Here is an 18824-nt window from a genome sequence, read left to right as displayed (position 1 = left end):
TGGGAGGCTCCTGTAACCTGGATCGGAACCCTAGCCCCCTGATAAGCGTGGCTGCAGGTCACTGCCTGCTGATGCCTGCACCTTCAGATCCTCTTAAGAGGCCCAGCTGGCAAGTCTCAACACATCCCCCATGCCGGGCTCTGATCGCTGGCACATCCAATCTCTGCTGCTCATTATCCTGCAACCAGCTCACGCCCAGACTGATTAGCTCAGCTCCAGCTGGATGAGGCTCTCTGTGGAGGCTTGGCTGGGCCTGTAGTCGGAGCAGCAAAGCTTCTGAATACCAGTTGATAGAAACCACAGGAGGGGAGAGTTGCTCTCGGGCTCCTATCCTTGTCTGGTTTCCTTGCCTGTTTGGCCACTGGGAGAACAGGAGGCTGGACTAGGTGGGGCCCCACAGGCCTGATCCTGTTCTTACGTTCTACCCAGCCTGGATTCCTGCTCCGTCCTGACTTCTCTGGCTAGGACAATGCCACATTTTTTACAGGAATGGTTTCTTCAGTTTACGACAACACTGGGGAACCTGTGGGTCTCAAGAGGTTGTGCAACTGGGAGCTTAATAATAGTAATAATATAATTTATTATTCATACCCCACCCATCTGGCTGGGTTTCCCCAGCCATTCTGAGCAGCTCCCAACAGAATATTAAAAACACGATAAAACATCAAACATTAAAAGCTTCCCTAAACAGATGTCTTCTAAAAGTCAGATAGTTGTTTATTTCTTTGATATCTAATGGGAGGGTGTTCAACAGGGTGGGCGCCACTACCGAGAAGGCCCTCTGCCTGGTTCCCTGTAACTTCACTTCTCGCAGTGAGGGAACCGCCAGAAGGCCCTCGGCGCTGGACCTCAGTGTCCGGGCAGAACAATGGAGGTGGAGACGCTTCTTCAGGTATACTGGGCCGAGGCCATTTAGGGCTTTAAAGGTCAGCACCAACACTTTGAATTGTGCTCGGAAACGTACTGGGAGCCAATGTAGGTCTTTCAATGTAGGCGTTATGTGGTCTCGGCAGCCACTCCCAGTCACCAATCAAGCCGCCGCTTTCTGGGTTAGTTGTAGTTTCCGGGTCATCTTCAAAAGGTAGCAACATCTGGAGGGCTACAGCTTTCCCAGCCCTGAACTAAACCATCACTTGCCTTTACTGCCCCTACTTAAAACCGTCCTAATCATGGAGAACTTGCAACCTTCCTGTGATTGCTGGACTCCAAATCCCATCAGCATCTCTGGCGAAGCTTCTCTGACTGATGGGAATTGGAGTCCAACAACATCTGGAGGGCCAAAGGCTCCCCGTTCATGAACTGGGCTATCAGTTGCCTTTACTGCCCCTCACAGCTACCTTCCATTACAACTAACCCTGCCTTCCTCTAAAGCAGGAATGAATGTTGAACTATAACTCCCCTAGTATTCCATGATCATTGGCCATGCTGGCTGCCAGGACTGATGAGAGTCAGAATCTAGTTTGCAGTACTTATGAGGTCGCCTTACTCCATATATGCCCACTGAGCCATTTCCATGGGTGGAACCGGCATTGTAAAGCTGCCATATCATACTCATGCTGCATTTGTAAGAATTCAACTGTTTACTGCATCTGCACTTCGGAACTCCTTGTCCATTGATACCAGTCAGGTCCCTTCAGTATATTTTTTTTTGTCACCTGCTTAAAACATTGTTTAGAGAATCCTGCCCAGATGCTTAGAAAGCCGGTGAGAGTTTTAATCTGTTCTTTTAATTCATTGCTATTTTAACATTTTAAAAGTTTATTGGTAGTTTTCATATAGAACATTTTATTGCTTTTTTTTCCAAAGCCACTTTGCGGGATGGTTGGGATTATTGTACACAATCAAGTAGTAGATACATTTATAGGTAACCAGGTAAAGGTAAAGGGACCCCTGACCATTAGGTCCAGTTGTGGCTGACTCTGGGGTTGCGGCGCTCATCTCGCTTTATTGGCCGAGGGAGCCGGCGTACAGCTTCCAGGTCATGTGGCCAGCATGACTAAGCCACTTCTGGCGAACCAGAGCAGCGCACGGGAACACCGTTTACCTTCCTGCCAGAGTGGTACCTATTTATCTACTTGCACTTTGACATGGTTTCGAACTGCTAGGTTGGCAGGAGCAGGGACCAAGCAACAGGAGCTCACCCCATCACGGGGATTCGAACCGCCAACCTTCTGATCGACAAGTCCTAAGCTCTGTGGTTTAACCCACAGCACCACCCACGTCCCATAGGTAACCAGGCAGAGGGCTTTTTCAGTAGTGGCACCCACCCTGTGGAATGCCCTCCCATTAGATGTCAAAGAAATAAACAGCTATCTGCTTTTAGAAGACATCTGAAGGCAGCCCTGTTTAGGGAAGTTTTTTTATTGTATTTTTAATAATTTGTTGTAAGCCAGGCAGAGTGGCTGGGGAAACCCAGCCAGATGGGCGGGGTATAAATAATATATTATTATTTATTGAAATTGCCATCATCAAATGGGGCAGAGGATGGAGGGTGCCTGAGCGCCCCACTTGCATGGGTCAGAGAGGCTGCTTGTGAGCTGCCCTTTGTGTGCCCGACTTCCGGGAGGAAGATTCAACCAGTTAGGCCCAGCGCAGCCCAACCTCTGGCCTTGTGGCAGGCGGTGGCTGTTGAGTCAGCGGTTTTTTGTTCATGTGCCATGGGTGGCCAGATCCCTGGGGATTGCTCAGCTTGTGTTGCTGTTGGGCTGATTGGGAAGTCAGACTCCTCCAGATGAGGCTAGATATCTACAGAGGTGCCCAAGGGCAACCGAAGTTCAGCTGCAGCAGAGGGCGTGCCTCCGCCATTCCACAAAGGATTAACTCATTCTCACATAGACTTTGACAGGAAAGGCAAGGGTGGCTGAAAGTTTTCAGCCAGAGGGCCATGTCGCCCTGTTTTGACATACGTGTGTGTGTGTGTGTGTGTGTGTGTGTGTCTCAAATTGAGGAAGAGTTTTCAGAGCATCTAATGATCACCCACCTATTTGGATATAACTGTAAACTGTTTGTTGTTATTATTATTGGTTTCTATTGGTTTGTTTGTTGCTTGTACAGTGGTACCTCGGGTTACATACGCTTCAGGTTACAGATTCCGCTAACCCAGAAATAGTACCTCAGGTTAAGAATTTTGCTTCAGGATGAGAACAGAAATTGTGCTCCGGCGGTGCGGCAGCAGCAGGAGGCCCTATCAGATAGTGGTGCTTCAGGTTAAGAACAGTTTCAGGTTAAGAACGGACCTCTGGAACAAATTAAGTACTTAACCCGAGGTACCACTGTATAGGATATTCTGTTTGATGTTTGGTGTGATTGTGTGTGTGTGTCTGTGTGTGTGTGTGTGCGCGCACACACACACTTTTATTAAATTTCTGTTTTACAATTTTGAATACTCATTTAAACATCCTTAAAATATCAGTGACTTCCCTTCTCCTCTTTCCATGGTTCATTTTGCATATCATAAATCCCTGCATATTTTACATAAACTAAACCATTCAGTATTCCATTATTGCATCCATCAAAACTTATTTTCACTGTTGAATTTATCTTAATGCTGCCAATGTTTTCAAGTGTACACAATTTTCCTGTATATATTCAATAAACATTTTCCAACATTCTCTTAAGCTAGGTCCTTCTTGTTATCTTATTCCAGGCATAGCCAAAGTCTGTTTTGGGGGCCTAATCTAGCCCGCTGGTTGGTTTAATCCAGCCCCTGTGGCTGTTTATTTCCTGGGGTAAAATCCTAAAGAAACCTCAACAACACCAATCAACTTTGGTCGGCCCTCACGGCCCTTCACTTCATTAAATCTGGCTCTCTTTGAAAAAAGTTTGGACATTTATTCTATATGTAAAGTCTGCAAGCTGCACATGCTCCGTCAGCTTAAGTTGCCATTCTTCTTTAGTTGGGACCTCACTCATTTTCCATTTTGGGGCTAACAAAACAGGGGCCGCATTAGTGGCATACATAAATAACCTTTTTTGACACCTGGGAATATCTGTCTGAATTGTTGTGTTTTTATATATACTGTAAGCATATATAAAAGTAGCTGGGGAAACCCAACCGGATGGGTAGAATAGAAATTAAAATATTATTTATTTATTATTATATTAAGCCAGGCTCACCCCCAAAACAACAACAGATCAGCCATACAGTAATCGTGCTTGCTGGGAACCAGTCTCTGCCACTCAGCCTAACCGACTTTGCAGGTTTGTTGTGGGGCTTAAATGAGATGAGAGACCTGGGCACATCACCTTGAACCCTTTGAGGAAAAGAGTACATAGTATAAATGCAATCAATAAGTAAGTTAGGTCCTTTAATTTACGTCTATTCTGAGTCAAACAGAATTGACTACTGCCCAATGACAGCCAGGGGGATTGCGCAACAGCAAAAGCACCCATCGATGCATCACTAACATTAAAAAGCATTCATTTCAGACCATAATACAGCCGCCCAAATAAGCCATTTGTTCAGATAATGCCAACTTCACATCTTAAATTCACGGCAAACTAGAGAATTGGGGCGGGGTTTAAGCACTGTCAGTGGGGACAGCAAAATCATAGAATCATAGGACCATACAGTTGGAAGAGATATTAAGGGTCATTGAGTCCAAGCCACTGCTGCTACGCAGGAGCCACAACAGAAGCATCTCTGACAGATGAATATCCAGCCTCTGTTTAAAAACCTGCCACCTTCCAAAGGAGTCTATTTCACTGTCAAACAGCTCTCCTCATCAGAAAGTTGTTTTTTTTAATGGGAAAATGGCAGGGGGCAGGCAATTTATGGCCCTCCCCTCCCCACCCCACTCCATTCCCTTGGGTCCCTCTGGACTGTCAGCCACCCTAAAAAAAATTAATGAGATGGGTCATGCCGAATGAATCTTGTTTCTTCTTTTGATAGAATTACAAGCTTGGTGGATCAGGGGAATGTTTGGGGACTTAGGTAAAGGTAAAGGGACCCCTGACCATTAGGTCCAGTCGTGACCGACTCTGGGGCTCGGCGCTCATCTCGCTTTATTGGCCGAGGGAGCTAGCATACAGCTTCTGGGTCATGTGGCCAGAATGACTAAGCCGCTTCTGGCGAACCAGAGCAGCACACGGAAACGCTGTTTACCTTCCCGCCGGAACAGTACCTATTTATCTACTTGCACTTTGATGTGCTTTCGAACTGCTAGGTTGGCAGGAGCAGGGACCGAGCAATGGGAGCTCACCCCGTCGCGGGGATTAGAACTGCCGACCTTCTGATCGGCAAGTCCTAGGCTCTGTGGTTTAACCCACAGCGTGACCCACATCCCTGTTGTGGACATAGTGCATCTTAATTTCAGTAAGGCTTTTTTACAAAGTCCCCCATTATATTCTTGCAGAGAAGCTGGTAAGATGTGGGCTGGATGAGATAACTGTTAGGTGGATTTGTTGCTGGTTGACTGACCGAACCCGAAAAGCACTCACGAATCATTGCTTGTCATCCTGGGGAAAAGTGACAAGTGGGGTGGCTCAGGGTTCTGTTCTGGGCCCGTAGTTATTCAACCTCTTTATAATCGACTTGGAGGAAGGAATTGAGGGGGTGCTCATCATATTTGCAGATGACACCAAACTGGGAGGGGTAGCTAATGCTGCAGAAGACAAAATCAAGATGACCGTAACAGATTGGCGAACTGGACCCAAACTAACAAAACGAGTTTCAATAGGGACAAATGTAAGTTTCTGCACTTAGGCAGAAAGAACTAGCTGCACAAATATAAGATGGGGATACCTGTCTTGCCAGTAGTACATATGAAACACATCTGGGGTCTTAGTAGACCACAAACTTAACATGAGTCAACAGGGGAAGCAGCAGTGTGGGTGGGTGGGTGGGTGGGGGAAATGCTATTACTGTATAGGCTGTATCAAGAGAAGTAATATTACCACACTATTCTGCCTTGGTCGAAACAAAATTAAAAAATTCCTTCCAGTAACACCTTAGAGACCAGCTAAGTTTGTTATTGGTATGAGCTTTCGTGTGCATGCACACTTCTTCAGATACACTGAAACAGAAGTCACCAGACCCTTATATATAGTGAGAGGGTGGGGAGGGGTATTACTCAGAAGGGTGGGGGGAATGGGTGATTGGCTGATAGGTGTGGTAAACCTGTTGACGACTGTTAACGACTGCAGTTGGTCTTACAGGAAAAAGCAAGGGGTGAGATGGCTAAAAATAGCTATATCATGTATAATGAGATAAGAATCCAATGTCTCTATTTTTATATTTTGTTTCGACTACTGCAGACCAACACGGCTATCTACCTGAAACTATTCTGCCTTGGTTAGACAACAGCTGGAATACTGTGTCCAGTTCTGTGCACCAAAATTTAAAAAGGATATTGACAAGCTGGAACATGTGCATAGGAGGGCCACCAAGAGGATCAAGGGTCTGGAAACCAAGCCTTATGAGGAATGGTTGAAGGAGCTGGAAAAGAGGAGACTGAGAGGCGATAAGATAGCCATCTTCAAATATCTGAAGAGCTGTCACATGGAAGATGGAGCAAGCTTGTTTTCTCCTGCTCTGGAGAGCCATGTGGTGTAGTGGATCGAGTGTCGGGCCAGGACCTAGGAGACCAGGGTTCAAATCCCCACTCAACCAGGAAGCTCACTGGGTGGCCATGGGGGCCAGTCACTCACTCTTAGCCTAACCTACCTTACAAGATTGTTGTGAGGATTAACGGAAAGGTGGAATAGAAATTACTGTATTTTTTGCTCTATAAGACTCACTTTTTCCCTCCTAAAAAGTAAGGGGAAATGTGTGCGCATCTTATGGAGCGAATGCAGGCTGCGCAGCTATCCCAGAAGCCAGAACAGCAAGAGGGATTGCTGCTTTCATTGCGCAGCAATCCCTCTTGCTGTTCTGGCTTCTGAGATTCAGAATATTATTTTTCTTGTTTTACTCCTCCAAAAACTAGGTGCGTCTTGTGGTCTAGTGCATCTTATAGAGCAAAAAATACGGTAACTAATGGATTCAAGTTACGAGAAAGGAGGGTCCGCCTAAACATCAGGATGAGTTTTCTGACAGTAAGCCGTTCGACGGAGGGACGGATTCCCTCAGAAGGTGGTGGACTCTCCTTCAGTGGAGGTATTCAAGCAGAGATCAGGTGGCCATCTGTCATGGATGCTTTAGTTGAGACTTCAGCCTTGCAGGAGATTGAATTAAATGACCCTTAGGATCTCTTCCAACTCCACAATTCTATGATTCTATTATTTCCTCCGGAAGCACGCCAGGGAACAATCTGGGAACGAGCTAGCTGGGTGGCTTTAGCTCAACAGAACAAAACAAATGGCTCATTGCAGGCATCACCCATTGCAATTAAACTTTCAGATTAGGTTGTGAGTTCATTGCCATCACTGGCTTTGTTTGTTAAAGGGCACAGAGTGAGCAAAACAAGGGAAGGAGTCCTGTTCCCCAGCTGGACAGAGAATATGGCACAGGAAATTCATGGAGGAGGAGCCTACCGACGACTACTAGCCAGGATGAAGCCGAATATTGGAAGAATCAGGATGGATAAAAGGAAGAATTTTTTCATGCGGTGCAGAGTTAAACTACGGAACTCCCTCCCACAGGACACAGGGATGGTCACCAACTTGGAAGGCTTTAAAAGAGGATTGGACAAATTCATGGTGACTATTTTGGATAAGAAGACCAGCCACGATGGCCCCAGGAGCGGAGAGGGCTCTTGTTCTCGGATCCTGCTGTGGGCTCCCCATTGCGGCAACTGCCCAGCCACTGTGAGAACAGGAAGCTGGACTAGACGAGACACAGGGTCTTCTTATGTTCATAAGAAAAGACTGGGAATGATGGTTGCCTCCACACCACTGGGCATTCAGATTTACCCCACCTTTTGTAAACTCAGGTTTCCACCACAGTATTTAGTATTTGTCAGTAATTTTTTTTTTTTAGGGGGGGGGGAGGATTCTCAAGCACAGAAATTTGTGGATTGAAGAACTCTGTTGCCCTTCAGTCGGCGGAACTGGCAATGTTATAGCTGTAACGTAGCACCCTTTCCACACTTGTAAGAACTCAATCTTTTTGTGTGGCAGAACCTGCACTTTGGAACTCCCTGCCAATTGATATCAGGCAGACGACTTCAGCCCCCCCCCTTCAGCACCTGCTAAAACCTTTTCCTTTGAACAAGCCTCCCCAGATGCTTAGAAATGTCAATGTGAGTTTTGATCTGTTTTTAGTCAATTGTTATTTTGACTTCAAAAGTCTTAAGTTATGGTTGTTTATTTTTCTTGGTGATAATTTTGTTGCTTTATCTTTTTTGTAAACCGCTTTGAGGTTTTTTCCACAATCAAAGCAGTGTATAAATTTTATAAAATAAACAGTGTAACAAATCCCCTTTTTAAAAGGAGACTTTTTGCAGTTAGGAAAGTGAGGCAGAAAGGCTCTGAAATGTGTGTGTTGGACAAATCATTGATGAGAAGGCATCTAAGCCCAACAGAAGCAAATCAGGTGGAATCCTGACCCATCGGGGGGAAATTATCAATAAAGATTGTCTGTAGTCTAAATGCTATGTTTTTTGCGAATCAAATAAGGATCAATTACAATCCTCACTACCCCCAAATCCCCCATCAACATTTTTGATTCTCTGCTGGTGGGATCAATTACAGGTCTATACAACACCTGATAGGGTGCAGACAGAAAGAAAATGTGTTGTGATATATTTAAACAAATGGTTTTCTTTTTATAACCTGACCAAACACAAAAACTCAAAACTAGAACTCACTCTTGGAGAACATACCGCGAGAGCTCACTCCTTTAAAAGAAATCTTGCCTCTGAAATTGTGCAACGTGTGGCTCCACAACATAGGATCCATCTTATTTCTGTGACTAAGTTGTTTAAAATTGTTTTTAAAATTGTTTTTTAATTATGTACCCTGCCCTGGGAACTGTAGTTTTCCCTTCACAGAGCTGCAATTCCCAGAACCCTGCAGGATTCACTGGGGGAAATAGCAAGCTTTAAACACACACTGCGTCCCCACAAAAAAACATTTTGGACTCACCCCAACTTCAATCTGAGTCTGCTCCAGACACACATATTATGCTAACCCTTTTGGGGCCCATGATCTGGCCCAGGACTCAGCCCTGCAAACCCACTCCCACAGCTGGCACTGAAAGTCACAGCCCATATAATAATTTCACTATTTTTAATATTTTTAATGTCTAATGTTTTACAATTTTTTTATGTGTTGTAAGCTGTCCAGAGTGGCTGGGGAAACCCAGCCAGATAGGTGAGGTATAACTATTATATTATTATTATTATTATTTGTACCCCACCCATCTGATTGGGTCGTTCCAGCCACTCTGGGCAGCTTCCAGGATATACAGAAACCTAACAGAACAGTAAAAACTTCCCTGTATGTAGGGAAATATAGCAGGCTGACTCGGAGATGATTTGGGTTGATACCTGCTATATTTGCTAAGTACTTCCCGCATCATGCACCGTTCAGCAAGATTTTACGCCTTCCCTTCGGCCCTCTGTGCATGCTCCAGAGGCCGCAGAATCCCTACCACTGAGCCAACGAATAAGGGCAATTGCCTTCCTTACCCGCAGACATCAAGGGACATCTCTGTGCCCAGCACACAGACGGTGCTGGTGGGCTCCTCGGTGGACAGCCGGACCCATCTTTGCTCTGACATGTCGAGGGTGGTCCCTGCGCCTCGTTTGCGCCTGGTGCGTCTCTCCTCTCCCTCCTGGGCAGCAGAGTCTGCGCCTGGCTCTGATTGCAGCCCCGATGCAGATGATGCGATTAAGAAGCCACGGGCCAGCGGGCGCCACCCCCGGGGCTTTGCATCGTGCCAGGCGATAGGCTGCCCGGGGTTGTAATCCCACCCCCTGGCTCTCTGCAGCTGGGTTGGGTGCTCCGGCGGCAAGGGCTGCCAGTCCGGTGAGCGCGCACTCAGGTGAGGCGCACAGGTGAGAACTACCTTTGGTCTAGCAGTTAGCCGGAGGCAGAGAGGAGCAAGGCGCGTGGGTGGACTTATTTATCCTTCCAGCTGGGTAAAGTGGATGGACTGCTCCCTCCCTCCCTCTCTGGAGCCAAATTGTCTTGCTCCGTAAGGATTCCCCACCCCCCACCCCATCGCCTTCCTTATCTCCAGCTGGAAAACTAATTGCTTTATGGTTCCTACTAAGCTGGCAGCCTGTTGCTCCTGCTCAGGTGTGCCAACTTGAATAAAATATTGGCTGGAGGGCTGGTAAGCCCCGAGCCACATTATCGATCGCATAATGGAGTGCGTGCACACTATTTGAATGGCAATGCCCATCAACTAGTGGGTGGGCCTCAAAATATTTTTGGGGGTGGGGACGAAGACCCCTTAACCCCTAGGAGTTGGCTGTAATATTCAGTCACCGAAAGGAGGTGATTTTCCTTTTTGTATATAATTTTTGATAAGTTTTCTGTTTTACAAATTAAGATACAGTGGTACCCCAGGTTAAGTAATTCATTCCGGAGGTCCATTTAACCCGAGGTACCACTATACTCATTTTACATCCTCAAGATATCAATGACTTCCCTTCTCTTTCCATGGTTCATTTTACATATTATAAATCCCTGCATATTTTGCAAAAACTATACCAATCTGTATTTCATTATTGCATCCATCAAAACATATTTCCGCTGTTGAATTTATCTTAATGCCGCCAGTGTTTTCAGCTGTACACAATTACTTCTCATATATTCAATAAACGTTTTCCAGTATTCTCTAAATGTATGTCCTTCTTGTTATCTTATTCTATATGTTAAGTCTGCGAGTTGTGCATATCCTGTCAACTTAAGTTGCCATTCTTCTTTAGTTGGGACCTTGCTCGTTTTCCATTTTGGGGGGCTAACAAAACATGGGCCGCAGTAGCAGCATACATAAATAACCTGATTTTTCTGTTGGCACCTCTACCCAGGATCTCTCTGTGCAAAGGAAGCGGCCTTGCGTAGAGTCCATCTAGCTCAGTAGTGTCAACACTGGCTGGCAGAAGCTGCCTGGGGTTTCCAACAGGCCTTCCCTTAAAAGGCAAGCTTCTGGCCCTACTAGCTCTCCATAAAGGCTTGGTTTCAGCAGGAAGATGAGCAGCTGCCTTGTAAAGGGTCCTCAGTCCATCTAGCTCAGTGCCGTCTACACTGGCTGGCAGCAGCTGTCAGGGGTTTCAAGCAGGGGTCTCTCCATGCTTGGAGATGTTGCTGCTTCTGTTTCTTGCACCAAAGCTCAGTTCTGGGATTTGTTTTGTTGTAGCAATAATGATAATAAATAGTGCTTCCTCTGGAATGGCATTTAGCATTGTTGTTGTTTAGTCATGTCTGACTCTTCGTGGCCCCATGGACCGGAGCACGCCAGGCACTTCTGTCTTCCACTGCATCCCGCAGTTTGGTCAGACTCATGCTGGTGACTTCGAGAACACTGTCCAACCATCTCGTCCTCTCTCGTCCCCTTCTCCTTGTGCCCTCCATCTTTCCCAGCATCAGGGTCTTTTCCAGGGAGTCTTCTCTTCTCAAGAGGTGGCCAAAGTATTGGAGCCTTAGCTTCACGATCTGACCCTTCCAGTGAGCACTCAGGGCTGATTTCCTTCAGAATGGATCTTCTTGCAGTCCATGGGACTCTCAAGAGTCTCCTCCAGCACCATAATTCAAAAGCATCAATTCTTCGGTGATCAGCCTTCTTTATGGTCTTTATGGTCCAGCATACTGAGCTGCAATCATAGGCGCCGACTCCATGGGGCTTGAGGGGGCCCGAGCCCCCTCAAAAATTCGTTTGGGGGGGCTCAGCCCCCCCAATAATCTCGGGCGGCGGTGGGCGCGTCCGCGGCTTTTATAGGGCGCCCGGCGCGCACCAGCTCAATAACGGGCACCGGCGCGGCGGGGGGCGCCGGGCCGGGGGAGGGGGGCGGCCGGCCTGTCTCCTTGGCAACCCCATTGAGCAGCGCCGGCTCCCCCGGGAGGGCCATCCCCCCGCGCCGCCGATCGCCAACACGGCCGACGCTGTGGCTGCCCGAGCCCGAGCCCGAGCCCGAGCCCTACCCGAAGCCCGAGCCCGAGCCTGAGCCCGAGCCCAAGCCCGTCAGTCAGTCAGGAAGGAAGGAAGGAAGGAAGGAAGAAGAAATGGGGAGGGAGACGAGGGAGGAAAATTGCGCGCAGGGTGAAGAAAGGAGAAGGGCGAAGGAGACGAGCTTCCAACCCAAAAAAGGGCTGGAAGACTGGGAGGATGCAGGATCGGGAAAGAAAGCGACGCCTTCCCCGCCCGCGACGTCGCCCGCTTGTCATTGGCAGCGCAGCGGGCGCCCAGAGGGGCTGGGCACCGGCGCAGGGCCGCTTCGCAGCCGCGGAGGACAGCTGCGCGGCTAGCAAGGTGCGCCGCGTAGAGCGCGGCCCTTGTGTGGCCCGGTGGCCAGGCAAGCTCGGGCGGGGACCCCCATGCGAATCTAAGACGGGAGAAGAGGGCAGAGCAAAGGGGGTCCCTTCCCCAACCTCCGGCTCTGAGACTTCCCTGAGCCCCAGAAAAGCGAAAGGATTTTCTCTTCTTCTTTTTTTATAAATATTTTATTAAGGTTTCAAATACAAAGTTAGAAACATACACTGAAGAAAAAAGTAAAAGAACAAGAAAAAGAAAAAAAGAAAAAGAAGAAAAGAAAACCAACCATTCAACACATTTTTTATATAACTAACTGGACTTCCTCGCATCTCCCTTACCCTGCATTCTTTATAATAAAGATATCAGCAAATTATTACCTTGTTTCGTACCTTATTTTGTACTTTTCAAATACTATACCTCTAAATTTAACATACTTTTCATCAGTTACTTATATATTAAATTAAACATAGTATTACCTTAGATTTTGACCTTTTCTTACTTAAAATATAATTTCCTGTTTCCCAAATCTAATAGCTGAAGCTATAGTTTCCGAACCGTGTAAATTTTTAACTTTCATACAACTTATATTGTTTTTGTAAATAGTCCTGAAATTTTTCCCAGTCCTCTTCCGTTGTTTCTTCTCCCAAATCTCGGATTCTGCCAGTCATTTCAGCCAGTTCCATGTAGTCCATCAATTGCGTCTGCCACTCTTCCAGTGTGGGCAAATCTTGTGTCTTCCAATATTTTGCGATAAGTATTCTTGCTGCTGTAGTTGCATACATAAAGAAAGTTCTATCCTTCTTTAACACTTTCTGGCCAACAATGCCCAAGAGGAAGGCCTCTGGTTTCTTGGGAAAGGTATACTTAAATACCTTTTTTAACTCATTATAGATCATTTCCCAGAAGGCCTTCACTTTTGGACAAGTCCACCAGAGGTGAAAGAATGTCCCTTCAGCCTCCTTACATTTCCAACATTTATTATCAGACAGGTGATATATTTTTGCAAGCTTGACTGGGGTCATGTACCACCTATAAATCATTTTCATAATATTTTCCTTCAAGGCATTACATGCCGTGAATTTCATTCCGGTGGTCCATAACCTTTCCCAGTCCTCAAACATGATGTTATACCCAATATCCTGAGCCCATTTTATCATGGCTGATTTGACTGTCTCATCCTGAGTGATTTTCTCTTCAACCTGCCCTCCATCCTCTTGCAGAAAACTCTTTGCCTGCCCTGCCCGTATCTCGTTTTTGCTTTTTAATTCCACACACGCACCCTTCGGACTTCGTGGCAATCGGGCGCGCGGGTGCGTTTCCTAAGAGAGTGAGGACCCCCGCCTCCTCCCCACCTGCTCCCTCGCCAGCCAGCCAGCCGCGCGCCCTAGCCGGAGAGCCCCGGCCGTCCCCGTCGCGCAATCGGCTGGATCTCCCTTCAGCAGGCCGTGCTCACAACTCAGCCCAGGGACCCCCCAGCAGTGGATCTCCGGCCCAGCTGAAGAATCCGGCAACAAGCCCCCTCCTCCCCAATCGCTCCGCCGAAATACGCTCCAAAACCCCCCAGATAGGCCGCCGGCCGCCAAGTCTAGTGGCGCCCTGAGCGAGGGTCTCTCCCCAACACCGCCACCTCGAACTGCGTTCTCCCGGCTACCCGAGCGAACCAGCGGCAGGACCCCGGTATGGGCCCCCCCAATATTTTTTATAAGTCGGCGCCCCTGGCTGCAATGTAGAGAGCTGGGCTAGAACAGATGACCCTCTGGTGTACCTTGTGCATTCAGTGCATCAGAGAACTGCAGAGTTGGACGGGCTCCCTGGGGTCATCTAGTCCAGCCTTTGCATTTTATGTACAGTTACTGCAAGTTCTTTGTCACCCGTTGTTTCTGAAGAAAGTGTGTTTCCTCAGAAGGAAGGCTATCCTCCCTCCACCACAACAAAATGAGAAATTCTGATTGCAATGGGTGACTAATGATTTCTTAATCAGAGAACATTGTTCGTCCATTTCAGAAAAGCATGGTCATTTCAGAAGGCTCAATGAGAGCCGCCTCTCCCAGACATTCAGCAAAACAAGGAATCCTTGTTATGTTTTCTTATTGGCATTATTATTATCATTGCAAATGTGTCTAGTGATATAGACACAGGCATTATCCAAACAATAATTGGGCTGCTGCTGATGCTTTTATTTATTTATTTATTTGGTTTTTCAACTTAAAATTTTACAGAGATACATCAAACATAAATCTTAAAAACCAGATTCCAAGGAATCTCCTGGACTTCCATCCTCCCTTTTGTGGGTCCTATTATTAATCATTTCCTCCCGCATCTTTTATGGTAATCCAAACCCTTTACCCCTTCCATTACCGTATTTTTCGCTCCATTGGACGCACCGGACCATAGGACGCACCGGACCATAGGAGGGGGAGAACAGGGGGAAAAAAATTTCTTGTTCTCCCCCACTAAAACAAGGTGTGTTCAAGGTACATTCACCAGAGCTTGTGGGGCTGGCGGTGCTGAAGCTTTGCAATTAAATAATTTTGAAGGAAAAGGTCACCAATCCGCTTGAAATTATTTAATTGCAAAGCTTCAGCAGCCAGCCATTTTTTTAAGGAAACACGTGAAGTGTTTATATTGTAAACTGAGCCTTACGCTGCCTACTCAGAACTAAGTCCCACTGAGTTCAATAGGATTTACACTCTGATATACAGTGGTACCCCGCAAGACGAACGCCTCGCGAGACGAAAAACTCGCAAAACGAAAGGTTTTTTCGTTTTCGAGTTGCCTCGCAAGACGAATTTCCCTATGGGCTTGCTTCGCAAGACGAAGCTTGCCCCGGGGACAGCGGGTCTTCTCTTTTGAAGCAAGGGGCGGCCAGGAGATCGCTTCTCCCCACCGCCCCTTGCTTCAAAAGAGGTCCGGGGGCAGCGGGAAGCGCTCCCGCTGCCCCCGGACCTCTTTTGAAGCAAGGGGCGGTGGGGAGAAGCGATCTCCCCGTGCTCCGAAGCCGGGCGGGGGGGTGGGAACACCTGCCCCAGCCACCCCGCTTCGGAACGCTGCTCCGAAGCGGGGGGGGGGCGGGAGCACCTGCCCCAGCCGCCGGGCTTCGTAGCGCTGCTGCGAAGCCGGGCGGGCGGGTGGGAACACCTTCTGAAGGCGGGCGGGGGGCGAAAGTCTTTGTCCCCCCCCTGCCTGCCTTCCCAGGGGCTTTTAAATCGCCCCGGACAGCGGAGAAGTCCTCTGCTGTCCCAGGGTTTTTTAAAATGCTGGGGGTGAGAAGAAAAGCCCTTGTCCCCCCCCCAGCCTTCAGAAGAGGTCCGGGGACAGACTGTCCCCGGACCTGGTCTGAAGGCGGTTTCCCTAGGAACGCATTAATTGATTTTCAATGCATTCCTATGGGAAACCGTGCATCACAAGACGAAAAAACCGCAAGACGAAGAGACTTGCGGAACAAATTAATTTCGTCTTGCGAGGCACCACTGTATTCCTGGTCATTCTCACAGTTTCCACCATTATTATTATTATTATTATTATTATTATTATTATTATTATCATCATCATCATCATCATCATCATCATCATCATTATTATATCAAGACAACTTCCAGCCAAAATCTTATTTCATTCCATTTATCTGTTGAAAATGTTGTACACAATCCCTTCCCTCACACATTTCCACCCCCTTTTCTGAAGGAGCGTCTCCATCCCCATCGTTCTACCTGGACACTGAGGTCCAGCTCTGAGGGCCTTCTGGCGGTTCCCTTGCTGCGAGAAGCCAAATTACAGGGAACCAGGCAGAGGGCCTTCTTGGTACTGGCGCCCGCCCTGTGGAACGCCCTCCCACCAGATGTCAAATAGAACAACTACCAAACTTTTAGAAGACATCTGAAGGCATCCCTGTTTAGGGAAGCTTTTAATGTTTGATGTATTACTGTATTTTAATATTTGGTTGGAAGCCACCCAGAGTGTCTGGGGAAGCCCAGCCAGATGGGCAGGGTATAAATAATAAATTATTATTATTATTATTATTATTATTATTATTATTATTATTATTATTATTCCTGATGTAGAATAGAATGTCCCTATTTTGAAATGTTGAAGGGTATGCAACCTTCCCTGATCTGTCACCCCCTTTGCAGCGCATTCTCCCTGAATTTGCTCGGGGGCGGCAGCAGGGGGTCCCAACAGAACAGTGAGGAAGGTTGCTTGACTAACAACAAGAAACTGCCTTTCCTTCCCCAACTGGCAGCCTCTACTGGATTGCAGTTCCTTCTGGGAATGCAAGGAGCCATTCCATTTGCAGAAGAGCAGCTCAAGATCAAATCCTGTGTGATTTCCATTAGGTGGGGGGGAGCGAAGGGGGCATTCTAGTAGCTAAAGAAATCCCGTATATTTCAGAAGAATATATTTCAGAAGCTGGACGAATCAAGGCTCTGACTCCATATAAAGCAGCTTCTGAGGTCACTGACTGATAGAGTCAGAAGGGACCCCAGGGGTCATCCAGCCCAACCCCCGGCAGTGCAGGAATCGCAACAACCTTTTCAGCCCAAGGCCTTCATTGCCTTGTGGGCAGCTTCCCTGGGGCTGCAGGCCTGCGGTAGGTCGCTGATCCTTGCAATGCAGCTCTAATTATGGTCATTGCGTAATTATAAGATCTTTACGTGATCTTAGAAGGTCACGCAGTCTTGACTTCCTAGGGCAAAGCCCTCAGACCTGGAAGGCTTCATTTGGATTTGGTGCCCAGCCCCTCCCCCAAACACACCACCACAAAAGGATAGGGTTTACTGGCGAGTGTTGACCTTACACACCCCATCCCAAGACTTTCTCTGTCTCAGGAGAGTTAGCATCTGTGACAAATTACCTACAGAGCAGCCGACGCCCGAGACTCAAGGGTTGCCCAACATCCTATTATAAGGACGATGGAGATCTATGGAGATGAGGATGTCATCTAATCAGGGACGTGAGGCTGGCAGACTCCACACGCCCATCTCCAAAGGATTTGCCTTGCAGTTTAGGGCCAGAGTCACAAGACCAGGAGAACGCAAGCACAGAGGAAAATATAATGGCAATAAAATCTGCATTGGAAATACCGTCTGTCTATGCCTCTAGAGCACAAAGGTCTGCTTGCTTTGGGCTCAATATTGCAAAGGGTTCAACACTGCCAGCCTCTTATAATGGGACTGGATAACAGACCCGGATTAACCGGTATTTACAACGTCGAGGCATCAAGCCACAGTCATAGAAAAGTAAGTTATGTAAAACTAAGCATATATGTACACACACACACGTATTCTGACAGCCAGTGTGGTGTGGTTAGTGTTGGACCAGGGCTGGATTTAGACACACCAAAGAAGCGTTTCAGTTAACGCGTTGTAAACATTATTTGAGAAATCAGCTGGCAAAAGCGGAACGCCACAGCGCCATATGAAGCGCCTTTCCTTTGCCAATGTAGCTGAGTCCCAGGGTTCAAATCCCCACACAGCCATGAAGCTCACTGTGTGTGACACATTTTCGTGGGTCAGAGTCAGTCCACTTTTTGAATTATTTCCAGCTGGGAGGCGTGTAGGCGCAGGTGAAAAGAATGGACCCAGCAGGTTCTGTGGGCAAACCTTTGAGTAGTAGCTAATGCTGGTCCTACACAGAGTAGACACATTGAAATCCACAACCATGATTGACTTAGCTCTATTAATGTCAAAGAATTGTAGAGACAGAAGAGACTCAAAGAGTCATTTAGCCCAACCCCTTGCAATGGGTCTACTTTGAGTAAAACCTAGTTGAGTCCAACCCTGTCAATTTTGGTTTCTTTCCGGTTCTCGTTTTTTTCAAGTTCAGTTCTTCACTTTTCCAGATCAGGGTGTGTGTGCCCCCCCCCCCGAACATTCATCCACATTTCAGTGCATTTCCCCCCATTAATATACACATGTGCTCTGCATTGCATGGGGGGGGAGGTAAAGGCCCCCTGGATGGGTAAGTCCAGTCCAAGGCAACTCACTTTCAGGCCGAGGGAGCCGGTGTTTGTCCACAGACAGCTTTCTAGGTCATGTGGCCAGCACAACTAAACCTCTTCTGGCGCAACGGAACACCGTGACGGAAACCAGAGCACATGGAAACACCATTTACCTTTCCGCCACAGTGGTACCTATTTATCTACTTGCACTGGTGTGCTTTCGAACTGCTAGGTTGGCAGGAGCTGGGACAGAGCAACAGGAGCTCCCCCCATCACAGGGATTCGAACTGCCAACCTTCCAATCAGCAAGCCCAAGAGGCTCAGTGGTTTAGACCCCAGTGCCACCCACATTACAATGGCCACCCCGGAACCACCCACCCCCTCCAGATTGGTTCCTGGTTGCTGCTGCAACTTGTAAAACAGGAAAATCTCTTGTTCTTCCTTGACAAGTGAGGTGTGTCAATAACAGCACCCAGATAAATCAATGGGTGGAGGCCTTTCATTTCCGCCTGACATTTGAGGCTG

The 18824-nt window shown here is 47.5% G+C and overlaps 1 protein-coding gene across 1 annotated transcript in view; it reads right to left on the bottom strand.

The window, feature by feature from the left end:
• The window catches only part of LOC308591922 (protein-arginine deiminase type-3-like), a 32538-nt gene extending 22579 nt beyond the window's left edge, over window positions 1–9959 (bottom strand). The window contains exon 1 of the mRNA XM_081203083.1: window positions 9570–9959. Within this exon, the coding sequence (XP_081059209.1) occupies window positions 9570–9661 (92 nt within the window). The 5' untranslated portion in view covers window positions 9662–9959. The remainder of the gene's footprint in view (window positions 1–9569) is intronic.
• Between the last annotated feature and the right edge of the window lie 8865 nt (window positions 9960–18824).

Source organism: Podarcis bocagei (assembly GCF_964188305.1).
Source record: "Podarcis bocagei genome assembly, chromosome: 7".
NCBI lineage: Eukaryota > Metazoa > Chordata > Lepidosauria > Squamata > Lacertidae > Podarcis > Podarcis bocagei.
This window is presented reverse-complemented; position numbering and strand designations above follow the sequence as displayed.